The 23,623-nt window shown below is 41.6% G+C and overlaps 1 protein-coding gene across 9 annotated transcripts in view; it reads left to right on the top strand.

Annotated features, from left to right (window-relative positions):
- PDE8B (phosphodiesterase 8B) overlaps positions 1–23,623 on the top strand; it is a 164,782-nt gene that overhangs the window by 73,064 nt on the left and 68,095 nt on the right. For 6 of the 9 annotated variants that reach the window (XM_073344169.2, XM_073344173.2, XM_073344175.2 and 3 more), the window contains one exon: positions 5,689–5,748. In XM_073344169.2, coding sequence (XP_073200270.1) covers positions 5,689–5,748 — 60 coding nt within the window. The remainder of the gene's footprint in view (positions 1–5,688; positions 5,749–23,623) is intronic. The other 3 variants (XM_073344170.2, XM_073344174.2, XM_073344172.2) reach the window with 1 other exon arrangement.

Genomic DNA, 23,623 nt, shown 5'->3' with positions numbered 1-23,623 from the left:
GATAGGTAGGAGGCAGATAGGCCATGAAGGGCCACAAAAGTGAAGACAGCCAGCCTTATGTTTGATATGATACAGAACGGGGAGCCATGGGAGCAGGGCAAGCCCTAAGATTTTTGCCCACGGCTGAGAATGTTTTTGGTTCCCTTCCCCGCAGACCATCTAGCCAGCCGAGCAAAAAACAACCACCACCAAGCAAGCAAGCAAACAAAAATAAAACAACCAAAAACCCCACAACAATGCACAGCTGGATGCAGAGCATTGTATCACCCTTAGAAGCTGGCATCCAGAGAGGCCTCCCTGCTCACCCACTCCTAGGGCTGGGCTCTGCGGTGGAGGGATTCAAAGCAATGGACTAAGAAAATTATCTTTTCAGTAGCTTACTAAATGGATATGAGCTGGCCAAAGATTGCGTTTGTCAAGACCAAAAAGAAGGATGTTGCAGGAATCAAGCTGCAAGATGAGTGCCTGGATGACAGTGTTTGCTTTGTGGATGGATAGGAAAAGCTGTAGTTAGAGATGTTATGTAGAAAGAATCAGCAAGATTAAGACATAATCTGTATATGAGGATTGAGAGAGAGGTCCTGGTTAAAGAGGATACCCAGGTTATGGGCCTCAGTGACAGCAAGGGTGGTGGTGGTGTCCACAATGATCAAGAAAGGAGATAGCGGGGAGAGCTTGGGGGTGAAAGATTAAGAGCTCTGTTTTAGCCATATTGAGTTGAGCTGATGGCTAGACATCCACAAGGAGATGTCCGAGAGAGAGAGTCTGTAGCAGACAGCATGAGTTTACATAGAATTTTGAGAGAGAAATTTCTGAATAGTCCATGAATGCCAGGTAGTTCAATTCTCAATGTCTTACGTGGCTGCAATATGTAACTAGGTTCTTCTATCACACCCATTGTTGTACTATCTGAGCAGGGTACTGCTGCTAGAGGATCTGTGTATTCAAATATAGAAGCATAACTATGGCAGGGGGTCTTATAGTTCTTCAGCAGCATGAGCCATTTAATGAAGAGATTGCCCATCAAAGATTTTTATTAGTTTGGTTAATATTAGATACAGTCCGGTATTCACTGTATAAACTATTTTGTTTGGCACTCTTTAGAGCATTCCAGACCTCTAAACTGGTTCCACAATCAAGTGCTTTAACTGTAACGTATCTGGCAGACATTGCTGGAGATTAGGGTATTTTAAAAAAAAATTAAGGCGAGTCCATCAGAATGCTGATTTTCAGTGAGTCTCAACCCAGCCTTCTCTTCTGTGCGTGTATCTTTGTGTAGGCACACCTGTATGAGTGTTGCTGTGCATTAATACCTGTGCAAGAGACGCTTTTTCACATGAAAGTTGTATCATGTGATCATGCTTCTAATAGTTTGAGCCACACAAAGTGGTGGGTTGGTTTTTTTTACTGCAAATAGCAGTTTTCACCATAAAAAAATTGTCCTGAAAATGTAAGTTCTGCTGTTTTTGTAAAACTAATAAAGTATAAACACAGCTTTACTTTCTGAACTCTTGCAAGAATGAATAAGAACCAGAATTTGAAAGCTTAACAACAACAAAAGACTCACTTGGAAAGTTCTTTTAACTGTGGCCTCAATTCAATTGACTCCACATAGGCAGACTCCTCAGTCTGCACAGAGCTGCATTGATTTCATTGGGGCCTTGAATGAAAGCCAGTTACAGGACTGGGATCTGTATTTGTAAATCACAGAAAACTGCCTTCACACAGGCAGTTGCTTGTGGTATACTTCTCCTGAGCTACCTGTGCTGTCAGAGCTGGTATAGCAGCTTCACAGCTCCAGCTTCAGCTGTGCAGAATAGAGCCAGAAGCATGAAAACAAAAATCAGGAACTCTCAGAGGTCAAAGGATCTGCCAGTTAATACCCTGCATCAGGGAATTAACTCTGCTGATGAACTACTTCTGTTTTCCAAGTTTTTTGTATTATATATCACTGAGTACACCCTACCTTGTTTTGTCCAAGACAAAACAATTGAATCAGAAACGTAGATCTGTGTGGTGATCAATCAGTTTGCCACTCTCATTGGTTTGGATATCAACAAAAGAACTGTGACTCAAAGGCCTCTTTCTGGTGCCTCTGAGTTGGCTGTATCAATAAACCAAAGTACATGCAAACAAATAACATATGCCCTGTCTGTACTAGCGAAACATTTCAAAACAATCCCACAACTACTAATAGTTTCCCCTGGGGTAAATCAAGCTAAGAGCCCTAATATCGATGGACTGCTAGCTACCACATGCATTATAAACTCTGAATGATCTAATCCTGCTCAGAGCAGATCTAATTCACATATAGTGCTTAAAATAGTAGTGGTTGCTTATGCTAACAGAGATGGAGCAAAACTGGTGTTAAGTGAAACTTTTTTGGACAAATGTTAGCTTAGACAGCGCTTTGCAGTGTATGGGCTTGATTTTTTAAAGAGTTTCTTGAGCTGACACCCTGACTGTTTGGAGAAATTGAGATCAGTTCCCCTACCCCTAGAATCTGCCCTATTTTTATAGACCCCATGATTAGTAATGAAGTGTAGCTGCCTTTTGTCTATCAGGTTCCAAAGGGATCTCACTGTCTTTTAAAATCTGGAATTGACAGAAGAGCTCTTTTGACTCCTAGCTCCCCCTTTAGTCCTCTCGTTGCACTGTTGAGGCCAATGCGGTTTCTCTTTATTAGATAAAATGTGTATGATTACCACAAGAACCATTTTGGGGAACTCCAAAGGGTCTGTGCCATCTGTCACTGGGACACTGTAGTTAGGAGGCTTTGGAAGGAGAACTCAGGTTTGATCATTAGTATGCCTCTGTGGTGTGCTCTAGTTGTCACAAATCTTCATATACAATTTAATTTCTTTTATATATTTAGTTTTTTAAATATTTAGTTTGTTCAGATAAATCTCAGGAGATTGTTTGAACAACTGTTTCGTTGCCACATAACATCACCATTGACTTGCAGTACAAGATCTCCTTAAAAGCTATCCCTCTGTAAGTAGCCTCATTATGTGCTCATAATTTCACAGATAACCTTTAATTATTAATTTTCATTTCCATTCTGATAACCTAACGCATGCAATGTTATGACATTCTGTACCTTGGGGGAGCACCCTGTAACCCCCCATACATATTCCTCATCTGTATATAATTGTGATATTACCTTTCAAGGCATGCTTTATATGTATCAGGGGAAAGGTTATGATCTGCTAAAAGTCATTTCTCTATCCATAGATGTATATCATTAATGCATGTGAAGTTATGAGAATTACGGTCACTAAAACATGATGTAAGTTGGGGGATCAGCCAGATATTCGCTCCCCAGAGGCAACAGCAAGGAAAGTAACCAATGCCTGGGCATGGTGTCAAACCCATCAACAGCCATTGTCCAACAAGGGAACTACAATTCAATGACTCACCTGCATGAGGCCATACCAGGGGAATTGCTTAACCTTGCCTGGAGACCAGCAATGCCCCCCAGACATGCCTGGACTTGTGTTTTCCAAGCACGTGGACTGAGGGTATAAAACTGAACACAGGGGGGCCATGTGGGGCCTTCTCCTGCCCCCACCTATGCTGCAAGCAACTAAGGGCATGTCTTCACTAGCAACGTTAAAGCGCTGCTGCGGCTACTGGTCCTGGCACCAGCGCTGGGAGGCGAATCGCTAGGAGGGGAATAGCTCCCAGCACTGGTGCACTGTCTACACTGGCACTTTACTGTGCTGAAACTTGCTGTGCTCAGGGTTGTGGTTTTTTTTCACACCCCTGAGCGAGAAAGTTGTAGCGCTGTAAAGTGTCAGTGTAGACAAGCCCTGAGACACTGAGAAGAAGGCAAGACTCCAACAGAGGAGATTGTCCCAGGGTTAAGGAACAAACCTGTATATTAAGGACTGCAACATCCAGTGGGGTGAGAAAAACTTAGTCTAGATGTTGCCCAGTCTAATAGGGTTGAGAGTTTAGACTGCGTGCTTATATTTTTTTTTCTATTGGTAACTAACTCTGACTTTTTGCCTATCACTTAAAATCTACCTTTTATAATCAATAAATCCGTTTAACTGTTTATCTTTACCAGTGAATTTATCTGAAGTGTGGGGTGAAACTGCTTAGGTTTCGCAAAGGCTGGTGTATGTCCATTTTCCATTGTTGAAGTGGCGAACCAATTAATAAATCTGCACTGCTCATCTTGAGCAGTGCAAGACAGTATATTCCTGGGGTACAGTGCTGGAAGCCTGGGGGGAGGGACAGGACTGGGCTGGTGCCTTTCTCTGTGTGATTCATCAGTGGCTCTGGGAGCAATATAGCTGGGTGTGGGGCTCCACAAGCTGTTGTGCTGAGTGATCACAGTGCCTGGAGGGGTTTGCTGCTGGTCACTAGCAAGGCATTGTGAGAGAAAGCCCAGGCTGGAGAGAATTCAGGGGTCCCAGTGGTCCCACAGTTCCAGGCTGCACCTCAGGGGGGATCCTGTCACAAATGTAACTTCTCTTTGCTTATGGCAGTAGATCAAATAAGCAATGTAGCTTTCAATATTTTATGTGAGAAAAGGAACTCTTAGTTACAGCGTTTGTACCTTATATATTAGAAAACAGTGATAGGTTCTTTGGAGTTTAGTATCTTGAAGTACTGCCTATGGTACGAACACCCTTTGACGTGTGTTGAACTGAGAAGAATCAAGGCTTAGTGATGCATGAAAGCCAAACATGTCAGTCATAAGTTTCCGTAATTATACTGTGTCTCACGTGCAGGTAACACTGTGTTAATACTTAATAGGGATCATATTCTTTAAGGAAGAGAAAACAGAACACTAAAATTATACACATTTAATGTTCAGGTATAATCCTTTGGAAGATATCAGCTTTAAGAACAAAAAGACACCCTTACTGAGTGCTGCAGCAATATAAAACTGCTTCCTGGGTTCCTGAGTCACAAATAAAGGCCCTTGCACTCCTGCCTGCCTGGAATTAGGATTTCATTTTATATCTGACTCATGGAGCAATTTCTTTAGCTTACCTTGAACAGGCAGTCAGGGTAGTCACTGAACAGGAGAGTCGAGATTTACACTCTCTGAGAAGTGACAATTTTAAATAAAGTGCCCATTGATTAGAAGTAGCTTGAGGGCATTCTGACTTTCCATTGCAGTTAGATGTTGGTGTGGGAGGGCCTGTGCATTGTTTAGTCTGTGTGACAATATTCTATAACTCTGTGAATTTTAAGAAGATCTCAAGGGAAAAGAATCATGAATATAAAGGAAAAGTATATTAAGTTGCATCAAACTGCACAAGGAATGCGTCCAAAGCAACAGTCCAACTTCTTTGTAATATAGCAACTGACCAGCCATAAATGTTGTCAGTTTTATTGTGTTGGCGCTTATCATAACGAATTAATGCGAATGTTTCCTGATTGTACTCTGCCAGGCATAGCAGTGATGCATATTCCTGGAAATTCTATGGGCCATGGTTCAAAAAAACAGCCTTAAACCCACAGCTTTCAAATAAGCATTCTAAAAAGAAATTCACTTATTTAAGCAAACCCATAAAACAATTTTTGAAAGACTGTTAGTCGTGTGCTTTTCTTCCCTTCAGAATGTTTTATAGAATTACATTTTTATTGTTCTGTTTGATCTTTCTTGCAAAATCCTATCTGTTAATGTGATCTGAAACTGAAAACATCTTTTGCACTTCTCTCATTTAGCAGGCTTCGACTACAGAGGTGCAAATTGGGCCCATGAGACTGACACAAGACCCGGTTCAGGTAGGACTTTGTTTCAATTTGATGGTACTGTAAGTTATGTGTGAAATTGCAAAGGAATTAAAGGCTCAATCCATGTATAACTATTAAAAAGTCAGGTTTCAGAGTAACAGCCGTGTTAGTCTGTATTCGCAAAAAGAAAAGGAGTACTTGTGGCACCTTAGAGACTAACCAATTTATTTGAGCATGAGCTTTCGTGAGCTACAGCTCACTTCATCGGATGCATGCCGTGGAAACTGTAGCAGACTTTATATATACACAGAGAATATGAAAAAATACCTCCTCCCACCCCACTGTCCAGCTGGTAATAGCTTATCTAAAGTGATCATCAGGTGGGCCATTTCCAGCACAAATCCAGGTTTTCTCACCCTCCACCCCTCCACACAGATTCACTCTCCTGCTGGTGATAGCCCATCCAAAGTGACAACTCTTTACACAATGTGCATGATAATAAAGTTGGGCCATTTCCTGCACAAATCCAGGTTCTCTCACCCCCTCACCCCCCTCCCAAAAACCACACACACAAACTCACTATCCTGCTGGTAATAGCTCATCCAAAGTGACCATTCTCCCTACAATGTGCATAATTAAGGTGGGCCATTTCCAGCACAAATCCAGGTTTTCTCACATCTCCCCCACCCCCATACACACACAAACTCACTCTCCTGCTGGTAAAACCCCTTCAAAACTGACCACTCTCCAAGTTTAAATCCAAGTTAAACCAGAACATCTGGGGGGGGGGGGGGGGGAGGAAAAAACAAGAGGAAATAGGCTACCTTGCATAATGACTTAGCCACTCCCAGTCTCTATTTAAGCCTAAATTAATAGTATCCAATTTGCAAATGAATTCCAATTCAGCAGTTTCTCGCTGGAGTCTGGATTTGAAGTTTTTTTGTTTTAAGATAGCGACCTTCATGTCTGTGATTGCGTGACCAGAGAGATTGAAGTGTTCTCCGACTGGTTTATGAATGTTATAATTCTTGACATCTGATTTGTGTCCATTTATTCTTTTACGTAGAGACTGTCCAGTTTGACCACGTGGTCATTCATTTGCAAATTGGTTAGTCTCTAAGGTGCCACAAGTACTCCTTTTCTTTTTATTAAAAAGTCATTGCCAAACAGACCACTTGTATTAGAATGCACACCTGTATTGCTAAATTACACATCTCCTTCTTGAAGCTATGTTGCAGCTCAAGAGTTACGTATAGTAACATGGTACGGGCAGTATCCAGCAGGAGTATTGTAGGATTCTGGATACTTTTGTTTTTTCCTCAATCTGGAATGCAGCTATTGAACCATGCAAGAAATTCTTCAGAAAAGCATCTCGGCCTGTTACAAGAGTGAAGAAGCTTGGTATGGAAAGGCAGCATAAATTCTGCTGCATATAAAGTCTTTCAAGAGCTGGAAAGTAGGGTCCTTCGGTTCTTGGACTCAAAACCACACAAGAAGATTTGGGTCTAGATATTTGACTCCAATTCGCACAAAAATTAAGGAAGGTTTGGACTTGAGCTTTTCTAATTTTGGACCATCTTTAGGAAGAAAATGTGACTAGTAAAGTTTTTAACATGGTGGTTCTCAGCATTTTATAGAGGTGAGAAACCATTCTGTCTGGCTAGTGTCTTTGTTACTAATAATGCCACTTTTATATGAGAAAAGCATGGAATAGAATCCTGAAACCTGTTCTGCTCAGTGATCTTCATGAAACTTACTGTGCCCATATCTTAAATGGAGTAGCTGACATTTGAAGAAAGCTGTTGCATTCTGCTAATCATCTGGTAACATGTATGAAACCATTCTTTTCTAATTTATCCAGCCAGGAAGGAATAAAACATAACTTTTATGGATAGTAGCAGCAAATCAACGTTCTTACTACTTGTACCTGTTACCCACTAGAACAGTTGGTTTAATGCTGCAACATTTCACAGTACCTGGCTAGATAGCTATAGAAAGTTCCTCACTAATGAAAATTGCTCAGGCAGGCACCAGCAGTTTAATTAAAATGGCAATTGACCTTTGTGACTGTAATGTGCTCAGGACTGAACTACAATGCTAGAATGAATGTACACTTAAAGTAATGAACTCTTTGACCACTTCAGAGAGCACATTCCCTAAAGCACACAATGTCTTTGGTTTACGTAGGAGCCTGGGAAGAAACCAGTGCACAAAGCATGTGAATATGCACTGACAAGCAAAGAGCTCAAAGAGAGGCCACTAAAATAGAACCATTTCTGTCACTAGCTTCTACCAACCAGAAACTCTTTTCTAAGTGTTATAGAATTTTGTCCTGATACAGTACTGTAAAGCACTTCATTACGGAGTTAAAAGGTACCATTGAGTCACTCCCTTTGCTGGAGGATGGCAAAACAGGACAAAGAGAATTGTGCTCTGACAGGTTACAAGTACAAGAAATCAAATGAGCCCCAACAATAATGACTGAACTATGGCTCCGCATAAAATCGCTCTTACTCATAGTTACTACAATTTCTATAGGTTTTGTCTGCTCTGGTGCTTAATTTGTGATGGAAGAAGTAGCCCTGGCACAAATTAACCACAGATGCACCCACTATCCCATACACCCAACTCTGCCTATCCTCCATGCAATCCCCCATCCCGCACACAGTGCATGCACCCCTAGCCCCGCCTATCTCCCATGCACCCCCAACCTACACCCTGTCCTGAACACCCACCCCAAACATATGCCTATGCCCTGTACAATTCTCCCAGGGAGGCTGGTGCTTTAGTTTCCAAATTGGTCAGGGGACACTGGAGAGCAGCACCATGCCCCCCACAACCACCTCCATCGCCATTGCTCTCTCAGTGCCAGCATGTGTGTTAATTTTCCATCCCACCCATCGCTCCCATACAAAGGGGCTGTGATCGTCCCCAACTGAACCTAGATCGCTTCGCTCTTGGCCTGGATCGGGGCATTTATCCAGCTGGAATCCCTTGTGGGGAAGAGCGCCCCATCTCTTGTGCAAGGGGGTCCAGAACTGGGCCCTGCTCCCACCTCCTCCTGGTGCAGGTTCCCTGTGGGGGGTGGGCTGGGGAGCGCCCTCGTACTGAGCCTGGCTGTTGCCTGGGTCTGCAACAGGTGGGATTGCGGGGACCATGGTGGGGTTAGCACCTCCCGCCCCCATCCAGAGAATAGAGCTGCCTCCCCGGTTGGTGCATGTTGTATGCCCTTCTCTGTATGCCTGCTGTGCCTCCCCCAGCAGGGTCCTGCCCATGGCACTGGGGCTGCCTGCTGGAGCCTCACTCATGTCCCGATGCCCTACTACCCCTGTCCCACACTGCACCCTGGCTGCATGGTCACTTCCCCAGTCCCTGACACCTCACCTCTCTCCTCACTGCCAGTACTTGGGAGTCTCTGCCCCTCCTGGGCCCCCAGGGGGCAGCAGCCTCCTCACAGAAGCCCCCCAGGAAGCCAAGGGGGCACTGGCAGAAGCAGTGCTGAAGGGTGCCATCCCTGGCCCCAAAGGACTCTCAGCCCAGGATACAGGAGCTCAGCTTGCATTGATTTAACCACAGCTGCACCCACTGAATGCTGGACAGGCTCAACATGGGGGATGGGGTGGAAATTGGAGCCTGTGCGTGAAGCGGCTGCAGCCCCAGTGCAGAAACGATGCTCTGCTGCCAGCATGAGCCTCCTGCTGCCTGTGCTGGGACCGGAAACTGACTTGCCAAACCCGCAGGTATCAGGGCTCAACCCTGGCACAAATTAAGCACTGGATGGATGTCAAGTGTTAGTTCTTGGTTTATAATTTGTACACTTAGGGATCCCAGATGACAGAGAATGTAAGTTAAAAGTTTACAAAGCAATATATATTAACTGTTGAAACCCAGTAATTCTCATTCTGTAACACTGCTTTAACAATACAAGGTTCGGTTTTATTTTTGTCTCATTTAGCTATACATTTTACACACACAGCTATGTGGCAGAATTTTAAATTGCTGTGAGAAGCAAAGCATAAACAATGATGCAAGAAATAAAGCTTTTGTGGGAATGATACAAGAAACAAAGCATTGTTGGTTTCAGAGTAGCAGCCGTGTTAGTCTGTATTCGCAAAAAGAAAAGGAGTACTTGTGGCACCTTAGAGACCAACCAATTTATTTGAGCATAAGCTTTCGTGAGCTACAGATCACTTCATCAGATGCATGCAGTGGAAAATACAGTGGGGAGATTTATATACACAGAGAACATGAAACAATGGGTGTTATCATACACACTGTAAGGAGAGTGATCACTTAAGATGAGCTAATACCAGCAGGAGAGTGGCGGGGGGGGGCAGAAAACTTTTGTAGTGATAATCAAGGTGGGCCATTTCCAGCAGTTGACAAGAACGTCTGAGGAACAGTGGGGGGTAAGGGGGGAATAAACATGGGGAAATAGTTTTACTTTGTGTAATGACCATCCACTCTCAGTCTTTATTCAAGCCTAAGTTAATTGTATCCAGTTTGCAAATTAATTCCAATTCAGCAGTCTCTCTTTGGAGTCTGTTTTTGAAGTCTTTTTGTTGTAATAGTGCGACTTTTAGGTCTATAATCGAGTGACCAGAGAGATTGAAGTGCTCTCCGACTGGTTTATGAATGAAAGCGTTGCTGTCCTCTATGCACGTGTAATTAAATTTAAGTTTAGAATTACCATAAAATGTTGAAACTTTTTCTGTACCAAATACTGGTCTAAATAATGATTTGATCAAATGAAATAGTTCCTTCATGTTATCTTATGCTTGTAGAACTATAGCTTCAGTAGTAGAACAGCGTCTTTGTTTTTTGTGGAATTTTAAAATAAATGTGTGGAACTTTTCAGGAAAAAAATGTCCTTCGAACTTTGATAGTTTGCACTAGGATGGGCAAGAAAGTATTTAACAAGTAAAACTGTACTCTCCACATTTATGCGAAAGTTCTCTTCGGTGTCCTTAGCAGAAATCATGTTTCTCTAAATACTGTCATGCTAGTGTTAGCGGTTGTGATGTATTTTAAATTAACATCCATCGTGTAGGAAGGGAGAGCAAAAAACAAATGCTTTAGGGTTGGTTTTTTTAAACTACTTCATTGCTTGTAGAAGATGTTTTGTTCATAGCTCTTTTAAAGAGATAAGAATCTACAATATTGCATAAAAAACGAAATAAGGTTAAAAACATTATATAAGTTAATTTCCATATAAGAAAGGCATTATTATACGGTATTCTTTTTACTCTGGGGGTGGGGGGGGGAGACATTGTACCCAAACACATTTGTGGAATAAATTGTGTTACTCTACACTTGGCTAATCTGGCAACATATTGCTAACAAGTCCATTAATTTAATAAATCTGCATGTTAGTCTTTTGTTCCATCTTAACCATGTACATGACCTATTCTTTTATACAGTATAAAATCTGCTGTCATCCAATTTAAAATCCCCATTTTCTGCAACTTCATCCCATGTAAAATTACCAGAAATTAGTCTACATGTCTGATAAATTCAAATAGCTTGCTAAAACAAGTCCTTGTCAGGCCTTCTATAACAGCTAGGTCTGTTTTACTTAGTATACTTCTTTAAGGGTATTATCTAAAGAAGTGAATATTGCTTGTGTTTCATTTGGAGTGAACTGACCCACAGAGCTAGGAATGCTGAGAACATCCAGACCTGCCTGGAATACTGCCTGTATTTTTGCCCGGTATGTGACATTATTTGTAATTGTGCCCTGCCACAGGCCATTTAACAGATGGGTGAAGAGTCGAGTGGGGAATCTACAGTGGGGAGGAGAAATGTCTGTTCTGACATGTGTTTGTAGCGCAGCATGATGGACTGTGACCTGGACAGTCTACTCCTGGCCTTATGTTCCTGACCTGCAAATCGGTGAGGGATCCTGACTGTGCCTACCATGTGATTCTAACATGTCAGCCCCTGGTCTCTAAGTGCCCTTATGGTAGTCTCTCACAGAGCTTCTACTGCTGCCAAAACCCTCTACTCTTGCTTCTTGGGACTCCAGAAGTGACACTGGAGGTAACGTGCATGAAAGGTGTCTCCTCACCCGGACTGGAAGCCAATGGAACAGTTCATCTATGTAGGGACGTGCAAGTTCTGTATAGCCCCAAAAAACTGTACTGGCAGGCATCTCTGAAACAGAACAAAAACTTAGTTCTGCCTACCACAGGCCCCGGACTGGGCCCTGTATGTCTGTTGCTCTGAGCCATACCGCATGTGACTCGGATGCAGAGCCAAACTGCTTCCTACCTTACAATGGGAAAAGAAGCAGAAAAGGGAAAAACAGGACAGACAATAAACGAAGGGAGAATCAACAGGATAGTTAGTGCTCAGAGCCTCTCTGGATTTGGCCCTTGGTAGATGAACATTCCTTTCAATTAAAGGGATCGCTTGGTATAAAGCCTTACTCGTACAAATACGTACACGGATTTCTGTGAGACCATTTGTGCGATTGCTTATGTGAGTGGCTTGCAGGATCAGCCATTAGACAGAATCTTTTTGTGTGGAGAGCTTTAGTAAAGAACACATCCGTCTGCATTTGAGGCCATTAGTAACTGTTAAAATAACGTTAGGGAGTGAGTTAAGGGTGATGGAGTAACTTTATAAAAAAAATTTCTTTAAAGAAGATGGCCAGTGGAAACTTTAACAATCACTTTAATTCTAAATGATATATGGAGGTCATTTCACTAATAGCCTAGGAGTTTCATATGCAGTTGCCTGCTCAGTACAGAATATGATGATGGTCTCTCTCCATAGAGGGTATATGGTAGAAGGTATGCCGGTCAGTAGGAAGCCAGTGTAAGTCAACCTGAAGGAGATATAGTAATTAAAAAGGTGAACTTCAATATTAAAATTAAAATTAAAAAGGTGAACGGCAGAACTGTCTCCTTTAGCGAACTTCAAATATTATGGTGAGTGATCCTGGTTATGTGCCACTGTTATGGTATTTTATGAATACAGATGCAATGAGGAAAATGATGTACTATCTAGTCTTTTGTCCTAGCCCTCTTCATCTCATGTATCCATTACTGCCATCTCCCCTACTCTGGCCTTGACAAATGCCACTTCTGTCCTTTTGAAACATTGCGGCAAAAACCGTTTTCCTGGCTCATCACTTCAACAGTTTCCTCAGTTGCATTCTTCCATGGCTCCCCCTTCTGCATTTCTTAAAAAAAACAAACAAAAAAACCCCAAAAAAACACTCTTACTCATCTTCACTTTTTAAGGCTCTTTATCTGTCAACTCTTGTACAATGTCAGGATGTCAACCTCTAATTCTGTTACACCAATAATGCCTTCATTGCCCATCTCTCAAATTTTCTACAAAGCATTTTTGTCTTTTCTCATGTCCCACTCCTTATGGGTGGGAAGAAGCTCTCTGTGAACATTCTCAAAGCCGTGTCCTTCAAAATCCTTCCTTAAAACTCTTCTGCTGTGATCATAGAATCATAGAATATCAGGGTTGGAAGGGACCTCAGGAGGTCATCTAGTCCAACTCCCTGCTCAAAGCAGGACCAATCCCCAATTAAATCATCCCAGCCAGGGCTTTGTCAAGCCTGACCTTAAAAACTTCTAATGAAGGAGATTCCACCACCTCCCTAGGTAACGCATTCCAGTGTTTCACCACCCTCCTAGAGAAAAAGTTTTCCCTAATATCCAACCTAAATCTCCCCCACTGCAACTTGAAACCATTATTCCTTGTTCTGTCATCTGCTACCACTGAGAACAGTCTAGAGCCATCCTCGTTGGAACCCCCTTTCAGGTAGTTGAAAGCAGCTACCAAATCTCCCCTCATTCTTCTCTTCTGTGGACTAAACATCCCCAGTTCCCTCAGCCTCTCCTCATAAGTCATATGTTCCAGTCATCTAATCATTTTTGTTGCCCTCTGCTGGACTCTTTCCAATTTTTCCACATCCTTCTTGTAGTGTGGGGCCCAAAACTGGACACAGTACTCCAGATGAGGCCTCACCAATGTCAAATAGAGGGGAACGATCACATCCCTCGATCTGCTGGCAATGCCCCTACTTATACATCCCAAAATGCCATTGGCCTTCTTGGCAACAAGGGCACACTGTTGACTCATATCCAGCTTCTCATCCACTGTAACCCCTAGGTCCTTTTCTGCAGAACTGCTGCTGAGCCATTCGGTCCCTAGTCTGTAGCGGTGCATTGGATTCTTCCGTCTTGATTGCAGGACTCTGCACTTGTCCTTGTTGAACCTCATCAGATTTCTTTTGGCCCAATCCTCCAATTTGTCTAGGTCCCTCTGTATCCTATCCCTACCCTCCAGCATATCTGCCTCTCCTCCCAGTTTAGTGTCATTTGCAAACTTACTGAGGGTACAATCCACACCATCCTCCAGATCATTTATGACGATATTGAACAAAACCGGCCCCAGGACTGACCCTTGGGGCACTCCACTTGATACCGGCTGCCAACTAGACATGGAGCCATTGATCACTACCCGTTGAGCCCGACAGTCTAGCCAGCTTTCTATCCACCTTATAGTCCATCCATGCAGCCCATACTTCTTAACTTGCTGGCAAGAATACTGTGGGAGACCGTGTCAAAAGCTTTGCTAAAGTCAAGGAACAACACGTCCACTGCTTTCCCTTCATCCACAGAACCAGTTATCTCGTCATAGAAGGCAATTAGATTAGTCAGGCATGACTTGCCCTTGGTGAATCCATGCTGACTGTTCCTGATCACTTTCCTCTCCTCTAAGTGCTTCAGAATTGATTCCCTGAGGACCCTGCCCCATGATTTTTCCAGGAACTGAGGTGAGGCTGACTGGCCTGTAGTTCCCAGGATCCTCCTTCTTCCCTTTTTTAAAGATGGGCACTACATTAGCCTTTTTCCAGTCGTCCGGGACTTCCCCTGATCGCCATGAGTTTTCAAAGATAATGGCCAATGGCTCTGCAATCACATTCGCCAACTCCTTTAGCACTCTCGGATGCAACGCATCCGGCCCCATGGACTTCTGCACGTCCAGCTTTTCTAAATAGTCCCAAACCACTTCTTTCTCTACAGAGGGCTGGTCACCTCCTCCCCATGCTGTGGTGCCCAGTGCAGTAGTCTGGGAACTCACCTTGTTTGTGAAGACAGAGGCAAAAAAAGCATTGAGTACATTAGCTTTTTCCACATCCTCTGTCACTAGGTTGCCCCCCTCATTCAGTAAGGAGCCCACACTTTCCTTGACTTTCTTCTTGTTGCTAACACACCTGAAGAAACCCTTCTTGTTACTCTTAATATCTCTTGCTAGCTGCAGCTCCAGGTGTGATTTGGCCTTCCTGATTTCACTCCTGCATGCCCGAGCAATATTTTTATACTCATCCCTGGTCATTTGTCCAATCTTCCACTTCTTGTAAGCTTCTTTTTTGTATTTAAGATCAGCAAGGATTTCACTGTTAAGCCCAGCTGGTCGCCTACCATATTTACTATTCTTTCTACACATCGGGATGGTTTGTCCCTGTAACCTCAATAAGGATTCTTTAAAATACAACCAGCTCTCATGGACTCCTTTCCCCCTCATGTTATTCTCCCAGGGGATCTTGCCCATCAGTTCCCTGAGGGAGTCAAAGTCTGCTTTTCTGAAGTCCAGGGTCCGTATTCTGCTGCTTTCCTTTCTTCCTTGTGTCAGGATCCTGAACTCAACCATCTCATGGTCACTGCCTCCCAGGTTCCCATCCACTTTTGCTTCCCCTACAAATTCTTCCCAGTTTGTGAGCAGCAGGTCAAGAAGAGCTCTGCCCCTAGTTGGTTCCTCCAGCACTTGCACCAGGAAATTGTTTCCTACATTTTCCAAAAAACTTCCTGGATTGTCTGTGCACCACTGTATTGCTCTCCCTTCAAGTACCAAGCCAATAGTTAGGCAACTGGTGTGTTGTGACTGGTGCTTATCACACCGATCATAATCTTCTCATTGTTACCTTATTGCACCTGTGTCTGTTTCCACTTGTTGTCTCTCATCTTATACTTAGATTATAAACACTTTGAGGCAGGGACTGTTTTTGTTATATGTTTACACACTGCCTAACACTGGCATCTTTATGTGCTACTTCAGTACAAATAATAATTAATCACACCAGGTTCTTATGAGCCATATAAGTTGGCTCAGCAAGAGGAATCTGCTATCTACCTAGAGCAGCGCTATTGGAATAAACATATTAAATTATCCACCAAAACAACAGATAAAATGACTTTAGCTAAGGAATGCACATGAAATCTAAACACACATTTTAATTCAAACTCTTGCATGCCAGTCCAGATTACTCAGAACGGTTATCTTCTATCATGCTGTTGACCGTATACCTTGGAATCTGTCCGAGTATTTCTAGTTACCTTAAAGTTCTGTAATTTACCAGAAAGGTCCCACACAAACTTCTGACAACCAGGGATTGTAATAATACTTTACTGGTGCCTTTTAGCTAAGGCATTCAGCAGGTTTTATACACTCTAATTAAGCTATCCAAATACCTTATGAGGTAACTAATTACTACTGTGTAATGGAGATAAGAGATCTCACACAAATGAATTGTCAACACTTAGTTTCAGGGTATTATTTTACAGATGGTGAAATGATGTAAGTAAGCTACAGTAACACAGCAAGTCAACTTAGTCATAAACTCATCAACTCCTCCTTACCCAGAGCACCTTCCCAGAGTAGGTGTGCCTCACTGAGAAACATGAAATCACCCATAAAAAGGTTTGCTATGGACATCTTTGCATTACACAAAGGGCACTATTTCAAGCTGCTCACCTCCCTGGGCTTAGCAGTCCCTCATTTCTAAAGAGGGGGAAGGTGCCAAGAGAGGGGACAAAATCACAAAACCTTGCAAATTAATACCGCCTACACTACTAATCTAATTAAGAACAAGATACACCTAATAATAGTAGAAGAAAGAGCGTGGCAGACCAGGGAATTGAACCAGGTTCTGCAGTGTCTCAGGTGAGCACCCTAACCCACTGGGCCCTTCTTTCATGCTCCAAGGCCTGGATGGAGATGAGGAACAGTGCAGTGTTGGCTGCTAACACAAACACACACTCAGGCCTGAATACTCAGTGCCACAAGGTAGTATGCATGTGGTCCCAATGGCCAAAACTTGCTAACGAGTTCCAGCAAAAGTGTGGAGTGTGCAGCCACCTCCCAAGGGCAAGGCTCTGTGCAGACAATCACCTCAGAAAACTCCAGGTACAGGTGAGTAGTACTGCAAAGCAAAACACACACATCTTACTCTATTTCTAGTCAATTGTGATTAATGAGACACTTTCTAGTAAATATAAATATCTAAAGTTCTAAAACATTAAAATATATAACTACTAGTATGTCACTTTCTTACCAGATTAATCCAATATTGAATTATACTGCTTCCACCATAACATTAATCACTTCACTTACTGTTTAGAATTCAGCAATCTAGACAGCTTGAGATAAGACAAAAGTAGGGTCACCTTGGCTAGCCTCTAGGCTGTGTGTGTTGAATTTCACATGGTGACACCATGGCTACACAGAGTAACACAGATAAAAGACTGTTGATCTTTCTCATAGACATTTTGGGCCAAATCTGGCTTACTTTACGCAGACAAGTTGTCCCAGTGAAGTCAATGGGATGACTCGTGTGGGTGAAACAAACAGTACTTTGCTCTATATCTGACTTTTCATGTCACTGCATAGTTTGAACAATTTTTGGTAAACTTTAGAATCCTTGAGCCCTTTCTTTTTCAGTATATTTACTTTAAAGAGACTTTTTTCATCTGCAGCACAGTATGGCATAGTTAGTGACTGATTGCTATGGTAAATATGTGCAAATTGTAGAGGAGAGTGGCTAGATGACCTATGTTACTGGCTATATAATCTTTAAACTGATAATAAGCAGTATAAGGTACACTGAAAAATTCTTTCCTTTCCTATAAATTAATTAAAAATTAATTATTTAATGTAAGATGTATTCATTAAGTTCCACCTATATTGACCCTTGGGTCTGTCATATAGCAAATATATACATTTTCTAGGATATCAATTTAGTTTTTATATTACCATCTAACAACGGCTCCAAGTTCTCTTGCTGACAAGTTCAGCACAGAAACCCAGGGCTGCATGGGAATGAGACTGAAACCATTGCCCTCTAGAGGGTGACCAATTCTAGAAGAGGGTTGAAACTAGAGGGGTTGGGAGAACTGAGAAAATATAGGAAGTACTGAAGGAGGAAGAAGAGGGACAAAACGTAAGGGTGTTGTGGTCAGATAATTTGATAGGGCTAGAGAATGTGCTAAGGTCCAGGTGTTTGCTTGGGTGGTGATAACAGTTAATTTGTCTTGACTGTTCGTGGCAAAGTGAAAACATTTTTAAAAAAGAACGGGAGCATTTTTGAATAATGTTTTTGCTGACCTTGACATCTGTCATGGCATAACATATTCTGATTAATGCATTATTTAATATATACCCCCTGAAGCCATTATAGCTTTCCTACTTTTACTGCTCCTCACTGTGCTTTTAAAGGTAAAGAATTTGCACAGGCCTCTGGAGCAGTGCACGAGCATGTTCTATTCCCAGCACTCCTGTACAGTATTTCCATAGGGACAGATCATGAGCTAGGTTATTGCAGCATGTTGGTCAAGAGCACTGGAAATGTGTTTCTGCCACACTGGTGAGTACAGCAGGCCATCGATGTGACTCAGTCTTTCCTTTCACGTGTTCATTTGACCCCAAATTGAAGTAGGAGTCAAGCAGCAAGCCACAGTTAGTTCTTTCTTAATGTAACAGAAGTGTCTAAGGGGCCCAATAAAGGGATTGGGGGTCCCATTGTGCTAGGAGCCGTATGCGAACACATAATGAAAGGATTATCCCTGTCCCAAAGATCTTACAGTGTAGGTATAAGATGAGACATCTGGCAGGGGAAGCACAAGGTCACAGTGAGGAGAGTAGAAATGTAATAAGTAGCAGTCTTACCAAACCAGCTCTCTAACCATTAGAGCTGGTTGGAAAATAGTTATTTTTTTCCATGGAAAGTTTTGACAACTAAAGTATTTCCCTCAAACTTTTGTGCATTAAATTTTGAGTTCTTGTTGGAATATTGAAAACCTGAAACATTTCCTTTCAAAATAGCGTTGCTGTGCCTCATTGAAACTGTAGTTTGCTTTATGCTCCCATTCTCTTCTATGGGCTGGGCTCTCACTACATCTCCCATGATATGCCACTTTTTTCCACTCTTGGTGAGGGGAAGAATTGCACATAGAAGTCTCTGGCTATGGAAAGTATAGCCCAGCCCAGAGAGGAGAATTGAAGCTTAAGGCACCCTAACTGTAACACCCGTAAGGAACAGTGATGCCATTTTAAATTTGGCTTAAATATTTCAATTTCGCATTAAAAGCAAACACTTTTCACAAAAAATTGAGTTCAGTCAAAAATCCAATTTTCTATTGGAAAAACAGTTTCAGCAGAAAATTTTCAACCAGCCCAGCTAGCTGCTGTCAAATGTCTTTTAGGCATTTTGGCAGCAGTGAATTTTTAAGAAGAGATTTCAAGTAGTCTCCCCTCCTCTGTTGCTATGCTTAGTAGTAGCTGACTGAGTGTGTGCGTGCATGGCCTAGGCCTTCCCCCTGTTGGGGATAGGATTCCATCCCTTGCTCAGTGTATCGCTTCAAACTTTTTCACAAGAACATCCCTTGTACTCAGGCTCTTGCTTGCTTTTTCAGGATTTGAGCTATAGTGAGTAGGACCAGAATGGTAACAGCTTACATGTTTACAATTTCAGGCAAAAGGATTTGCATATAGAGAATTAAAAAAAAAAATAGAACCAGATACTGGGGGGAAGTAAATGGCAGTGTTAATTACAGATTGGTGAATCGCTATAAATCTGTAGGTTTCAGAGTAACAGCTGTGTTAGTCTGTATTCACAAAAAGAAAAGGAGTACTTGTGACACCTTAGAGACTAAACAATTTATTTGAGCATAAGCTTTCGTGAGCTACAGCTCACTTCATTGGATGCATACTGTGGAAACTGCAGAAGACATTATATACACAGAGACCATGGGGTGGGAGGAGGTATTGTTTCATGGTCTCTGTGTATATAATGTCTTCTGCAGTTTCCACAGTATGCATCCGATGAAGTGAGCTGTAGCTCACGAAAGTTTATGCTCAAATAAATTGGTTAGTCTCTAAGGTGCCACAAGATCTCCTTTTCTTTTTATAAATCTGTATAGTTTCTATAACGTGAGATTGAAGGGTGTGGTTGTGGTGGTGGTTGGCGAAGTACCCTGCATAAGACTGTAAAATTAAGCAGACATCATTTTATAATTTCTTTTATCCTTTCTTCCACTATGTGGCTGTTGAGAAACTGAGGGCAAAATTCTTAACTGATATAAAGTTTTATTGTTAGTTACAGACAAGCATTGTCAGCACTTAACAAATTTAAAAATGGGTTTTTATGATTGACATTTTCCATTTGATGACAAACAGAACAATTAATTCACATATATTTCCATTCACATTTTGAAAAATTATTAAATCTCCTGGGAAAAGTTTGTGTGTGTGGGAACCCAAGGAAATGTTGGAACTGTATCAATAGGCGTTTAGTACTTCCCAGTTTAAATTATTCAGTGAAGTGGTTTAGCAAAATAAAGAGATGACAGTGGACTAGCTAAAATATTTTTCTAACAGAATACTGCCTATTGCATTCATATTAACTAGAGTTTCCTAATGTGAATGTATACTATATCAGATTAGAGCTTTTAATTTAGCTGTGTTTTTGGTTGTTTCACAGCTGTATTAACCATATAGTGTGCATTTGAAGTACAGTCTAAATTGAGTTCAGCCTCAGTGGACAGGAGTAGTGGCAATGAATCATGATCTCCCATTCACAAGCATGGGCTGGTGGATCTGAACAGTTGGTTGGTCCACTGGCAAAGCACACAACCTGCTTCAACCATATCCCCTCCACCATCTGTGCTCCAGCCAAGCTGGGATGTCATGGAGCTTTGCTGCAGCATTCTAAGGAGCCATCTCGCATGGCTTCATTGCTTCCTGGTCTCTCCAGGCCATGGGTTCACTGCATTTCTATTGCCTTTTGTACTTCGCTCTGTCACAGCAGCTAGGGAAGAGAAGGGTACAGGCCCTCTGTATTTCTGTGGCTTAGCTATAGGTTGTGTAATGTACCTGCAAGTATGATTAATAGTTGACAAAAGTAATCTGAACTGATTACTAATTATAATATCTACTGTAGTTGTAAATGCATTACTTTCTTCTTGATCTCATGAATACAGTAGTACCTTGTGATCAGGGCCGGATTAAGAACTTTAGAGGCCCTAAGCACTGAAAAGATTATGGTGACTCCCCGTAGGTAATTCAAAATAAAAAAAATACTATACCATAAAATAAAATTTTATTTTTCAAAATGACACAAAACTTATGTGTATGCTGAAATTAAAATAGCTTCTTTCTATATTTTCTGATTGCAAAATTCTGGATAAGTTCATCGAAGCTGACTCGAAGAAGCATGTCCGCTTCCATACACAATAGGGAAAGTGAATCAAGTCTGTCCTGACACATTGTTGTTCTCTGAGGGTTTTTTATTCTTTTCAGCTGAGAAAAAGAGCGTTCTGCAGAGCAGTTAGTAATCATCAATGTTAGAAAAATATGTAGTGCGATCTCTATATTTGGAAATACAAATTGTATTCAGTCTTTCAGTGTTGTATCATGAAGATCAATGTGACTGAATTTCATTTTTCCTGTTTCATTAAACTTTGCGTGCATATAACAGTGGAACTGCCGTACTTCTCCACAGAGATTCATGTTCAAGTCAACAGGGTATGAGTCAACTAGCTTTTGGGAAACTTGTGAATATTGTTTGTCAGATAAGTCCATATTGTTTAGAAAAGAAAATCTACTTGATACTACTTTGTACACTTCACCTCTCCTCTTCATATGAGTTTCAAGTGTATCAATTATAGTGTAGTAAGTAGATTTGCAAAATTTGTCTCTAGGATTCAATGCTGTTTCTGTTGAACTGCTATCATTTGCTTGTTTTTTCCTGATTCACTTGTGGGACTGGACTTCTTTGTAGTTAGTATCAGGCAAGATATCTTTTGATATGTCTTCAAATCTTTCGAAATCATTCCTCAAAGTGTGTAAGTGGTCTGCTAATGATTGACAGAGGTCTGCATATGTTTTCAAATCCAATTCTTTTTCTTGGAGAGCTTGACTTGTGTGGTAAAAGTGTTGTAAAATTTCATTCCACATGGTCAACATGAATACAAACTCTAGTTCTTGCATCTTGTTTGCAATGTTTTCTGCCTCTTGTATAGTTTCTCCCTTTTGTGATTGGTCTTCAGCTGTACTTTCTAATGCATCCACAATCTTTGAGTAGGACTCCAGAATTGCACTTGTTGCCATTGCATGTGCCTTCCAACGAGTATTAGAAAGAGATTTCAACACACGATCATTGCCCAAATATGTTTTAAGAACTGTCCATCGGTATGTTGAGGCAGAGAAAAATGTATAAAGTAACTGGACTGTTGAGAAAAAACTTACTGCCACCAGACAACAATCAACAGCACTGTGGCCAACAAGATTGAGAGAGTGTGCAACACATGGTATGAATATGGCATATTTGTTCTGTTCTAAAAGCTTCTTCTGCTTTCTGCAAACTTGGCACAGATAATGCAGTACTTGATTTACCATTTCTTCACCAGTGTGGCTTTTCAAATTGAGGAATGTTATGAATTGTTCAACTGGTTTTCCATCTGTGGGAGACACATATTTTAGTACAATACTCAGTTGATCAATATGTGAAAGATCAGGTTTAGAGTCGACAGATAAACTGAAGTACACAGCAGTACTTATTTCATCCACAATAGCTGAACGAACTTTGTCACTCATTAGACCAATGAGTTCATCACATATTGTCTTGGATAAGTATGATGGGTTACCTTTGCCAGCATTTCCATATTTTGAGATAAGGCCTGCTAAAAATGGGTCAAACTGAGCCAACAGCTCCAATAATCCCAAGAAATTTCCATTCTGCAATGATCCAAATGTGTCATTTGATCCCCGGAAAGGCAGACCATGTTCAGCTAATGTTTGAATAACAGCTATAACACGCTGCAAGGCACGTAGCCAGTATTCACGCTCCCCTTTAATTTGTTCTTCCAATTTTTGTGTCAATCCAAAGCCCTGTCTTTGATTTAAATATGTCAACACTGAATCTCTGTGAGTAGTGCTATTTTCATGTTGTTCAATTAAAACAGTATTCCGCCAGTCACTAAATCCATCTGCGGCAAACCGGGATGTTGCAAACAAGTTTGCAAAAAGTTTGCAAACAAAACAGTACACAAACCCTGTTGATGGTGAATACAGTAGCCATTCTCAAGTGTATTTCTCACCATTCGCTTTCATACCGAAAAATATTTTTTGTGGACAATATCTTGTTTGTTTGCCATTGGTAAAAGTCCGATGATTTCTCAAATGGCCCAGTGTGGTGTTGACAGTCATTTGGTCCACGATCTATCCAGTAAGCTACATCATCGGTACTGAAATCAACCAACATACCAGGATCTTTTCTCCTATTATTTACAGCATGAGCAGGTTCAGTCTCTGACACATCCACACCTTCTAGAACAATGTCTGTTTTACCACCAGGAGTAGGATGATCAGTTACAGTCTCTGACACATCCACATGTTCTGGAATGGTGTTTGTTTCACCAATAGAAGAAGGGTCAGTCTCTGAAACACCTACAGGTTTTGGAACGATGTCTGTGCAACTGAGAGAAGATGTTGCTTCTGATGGATTCGCTTTGAAAAATGTCAGCTTTGGAAGATTTTGGGAAAAATTCACTAGTTTTTAGTTTCTTTTCTTCCGTCAGTTTACGTTTCTGTGCTTCACTCAGTTGGTTACATTTCATCCTGTCCC

Source organism: Lepidochelys kempii, chromosome 5 (genome assembly GCF_965140285.1).
Source record: "Lepidochelys kempii isolate rLepKem1 chromosome 5, rLepKem1.hap1, whole genome shotgun sequence".
NCBI lineage: Eukaryota > Metazoa > Chordata > Testudines > Cheloniidae > Lepidochelys > Lepidochelys kempii.
The sequence above is the reverse complement of the archived record's forward strand: the minus strand, read 5'-3'. Positions and strand labels throughout refer to the sequence as shown.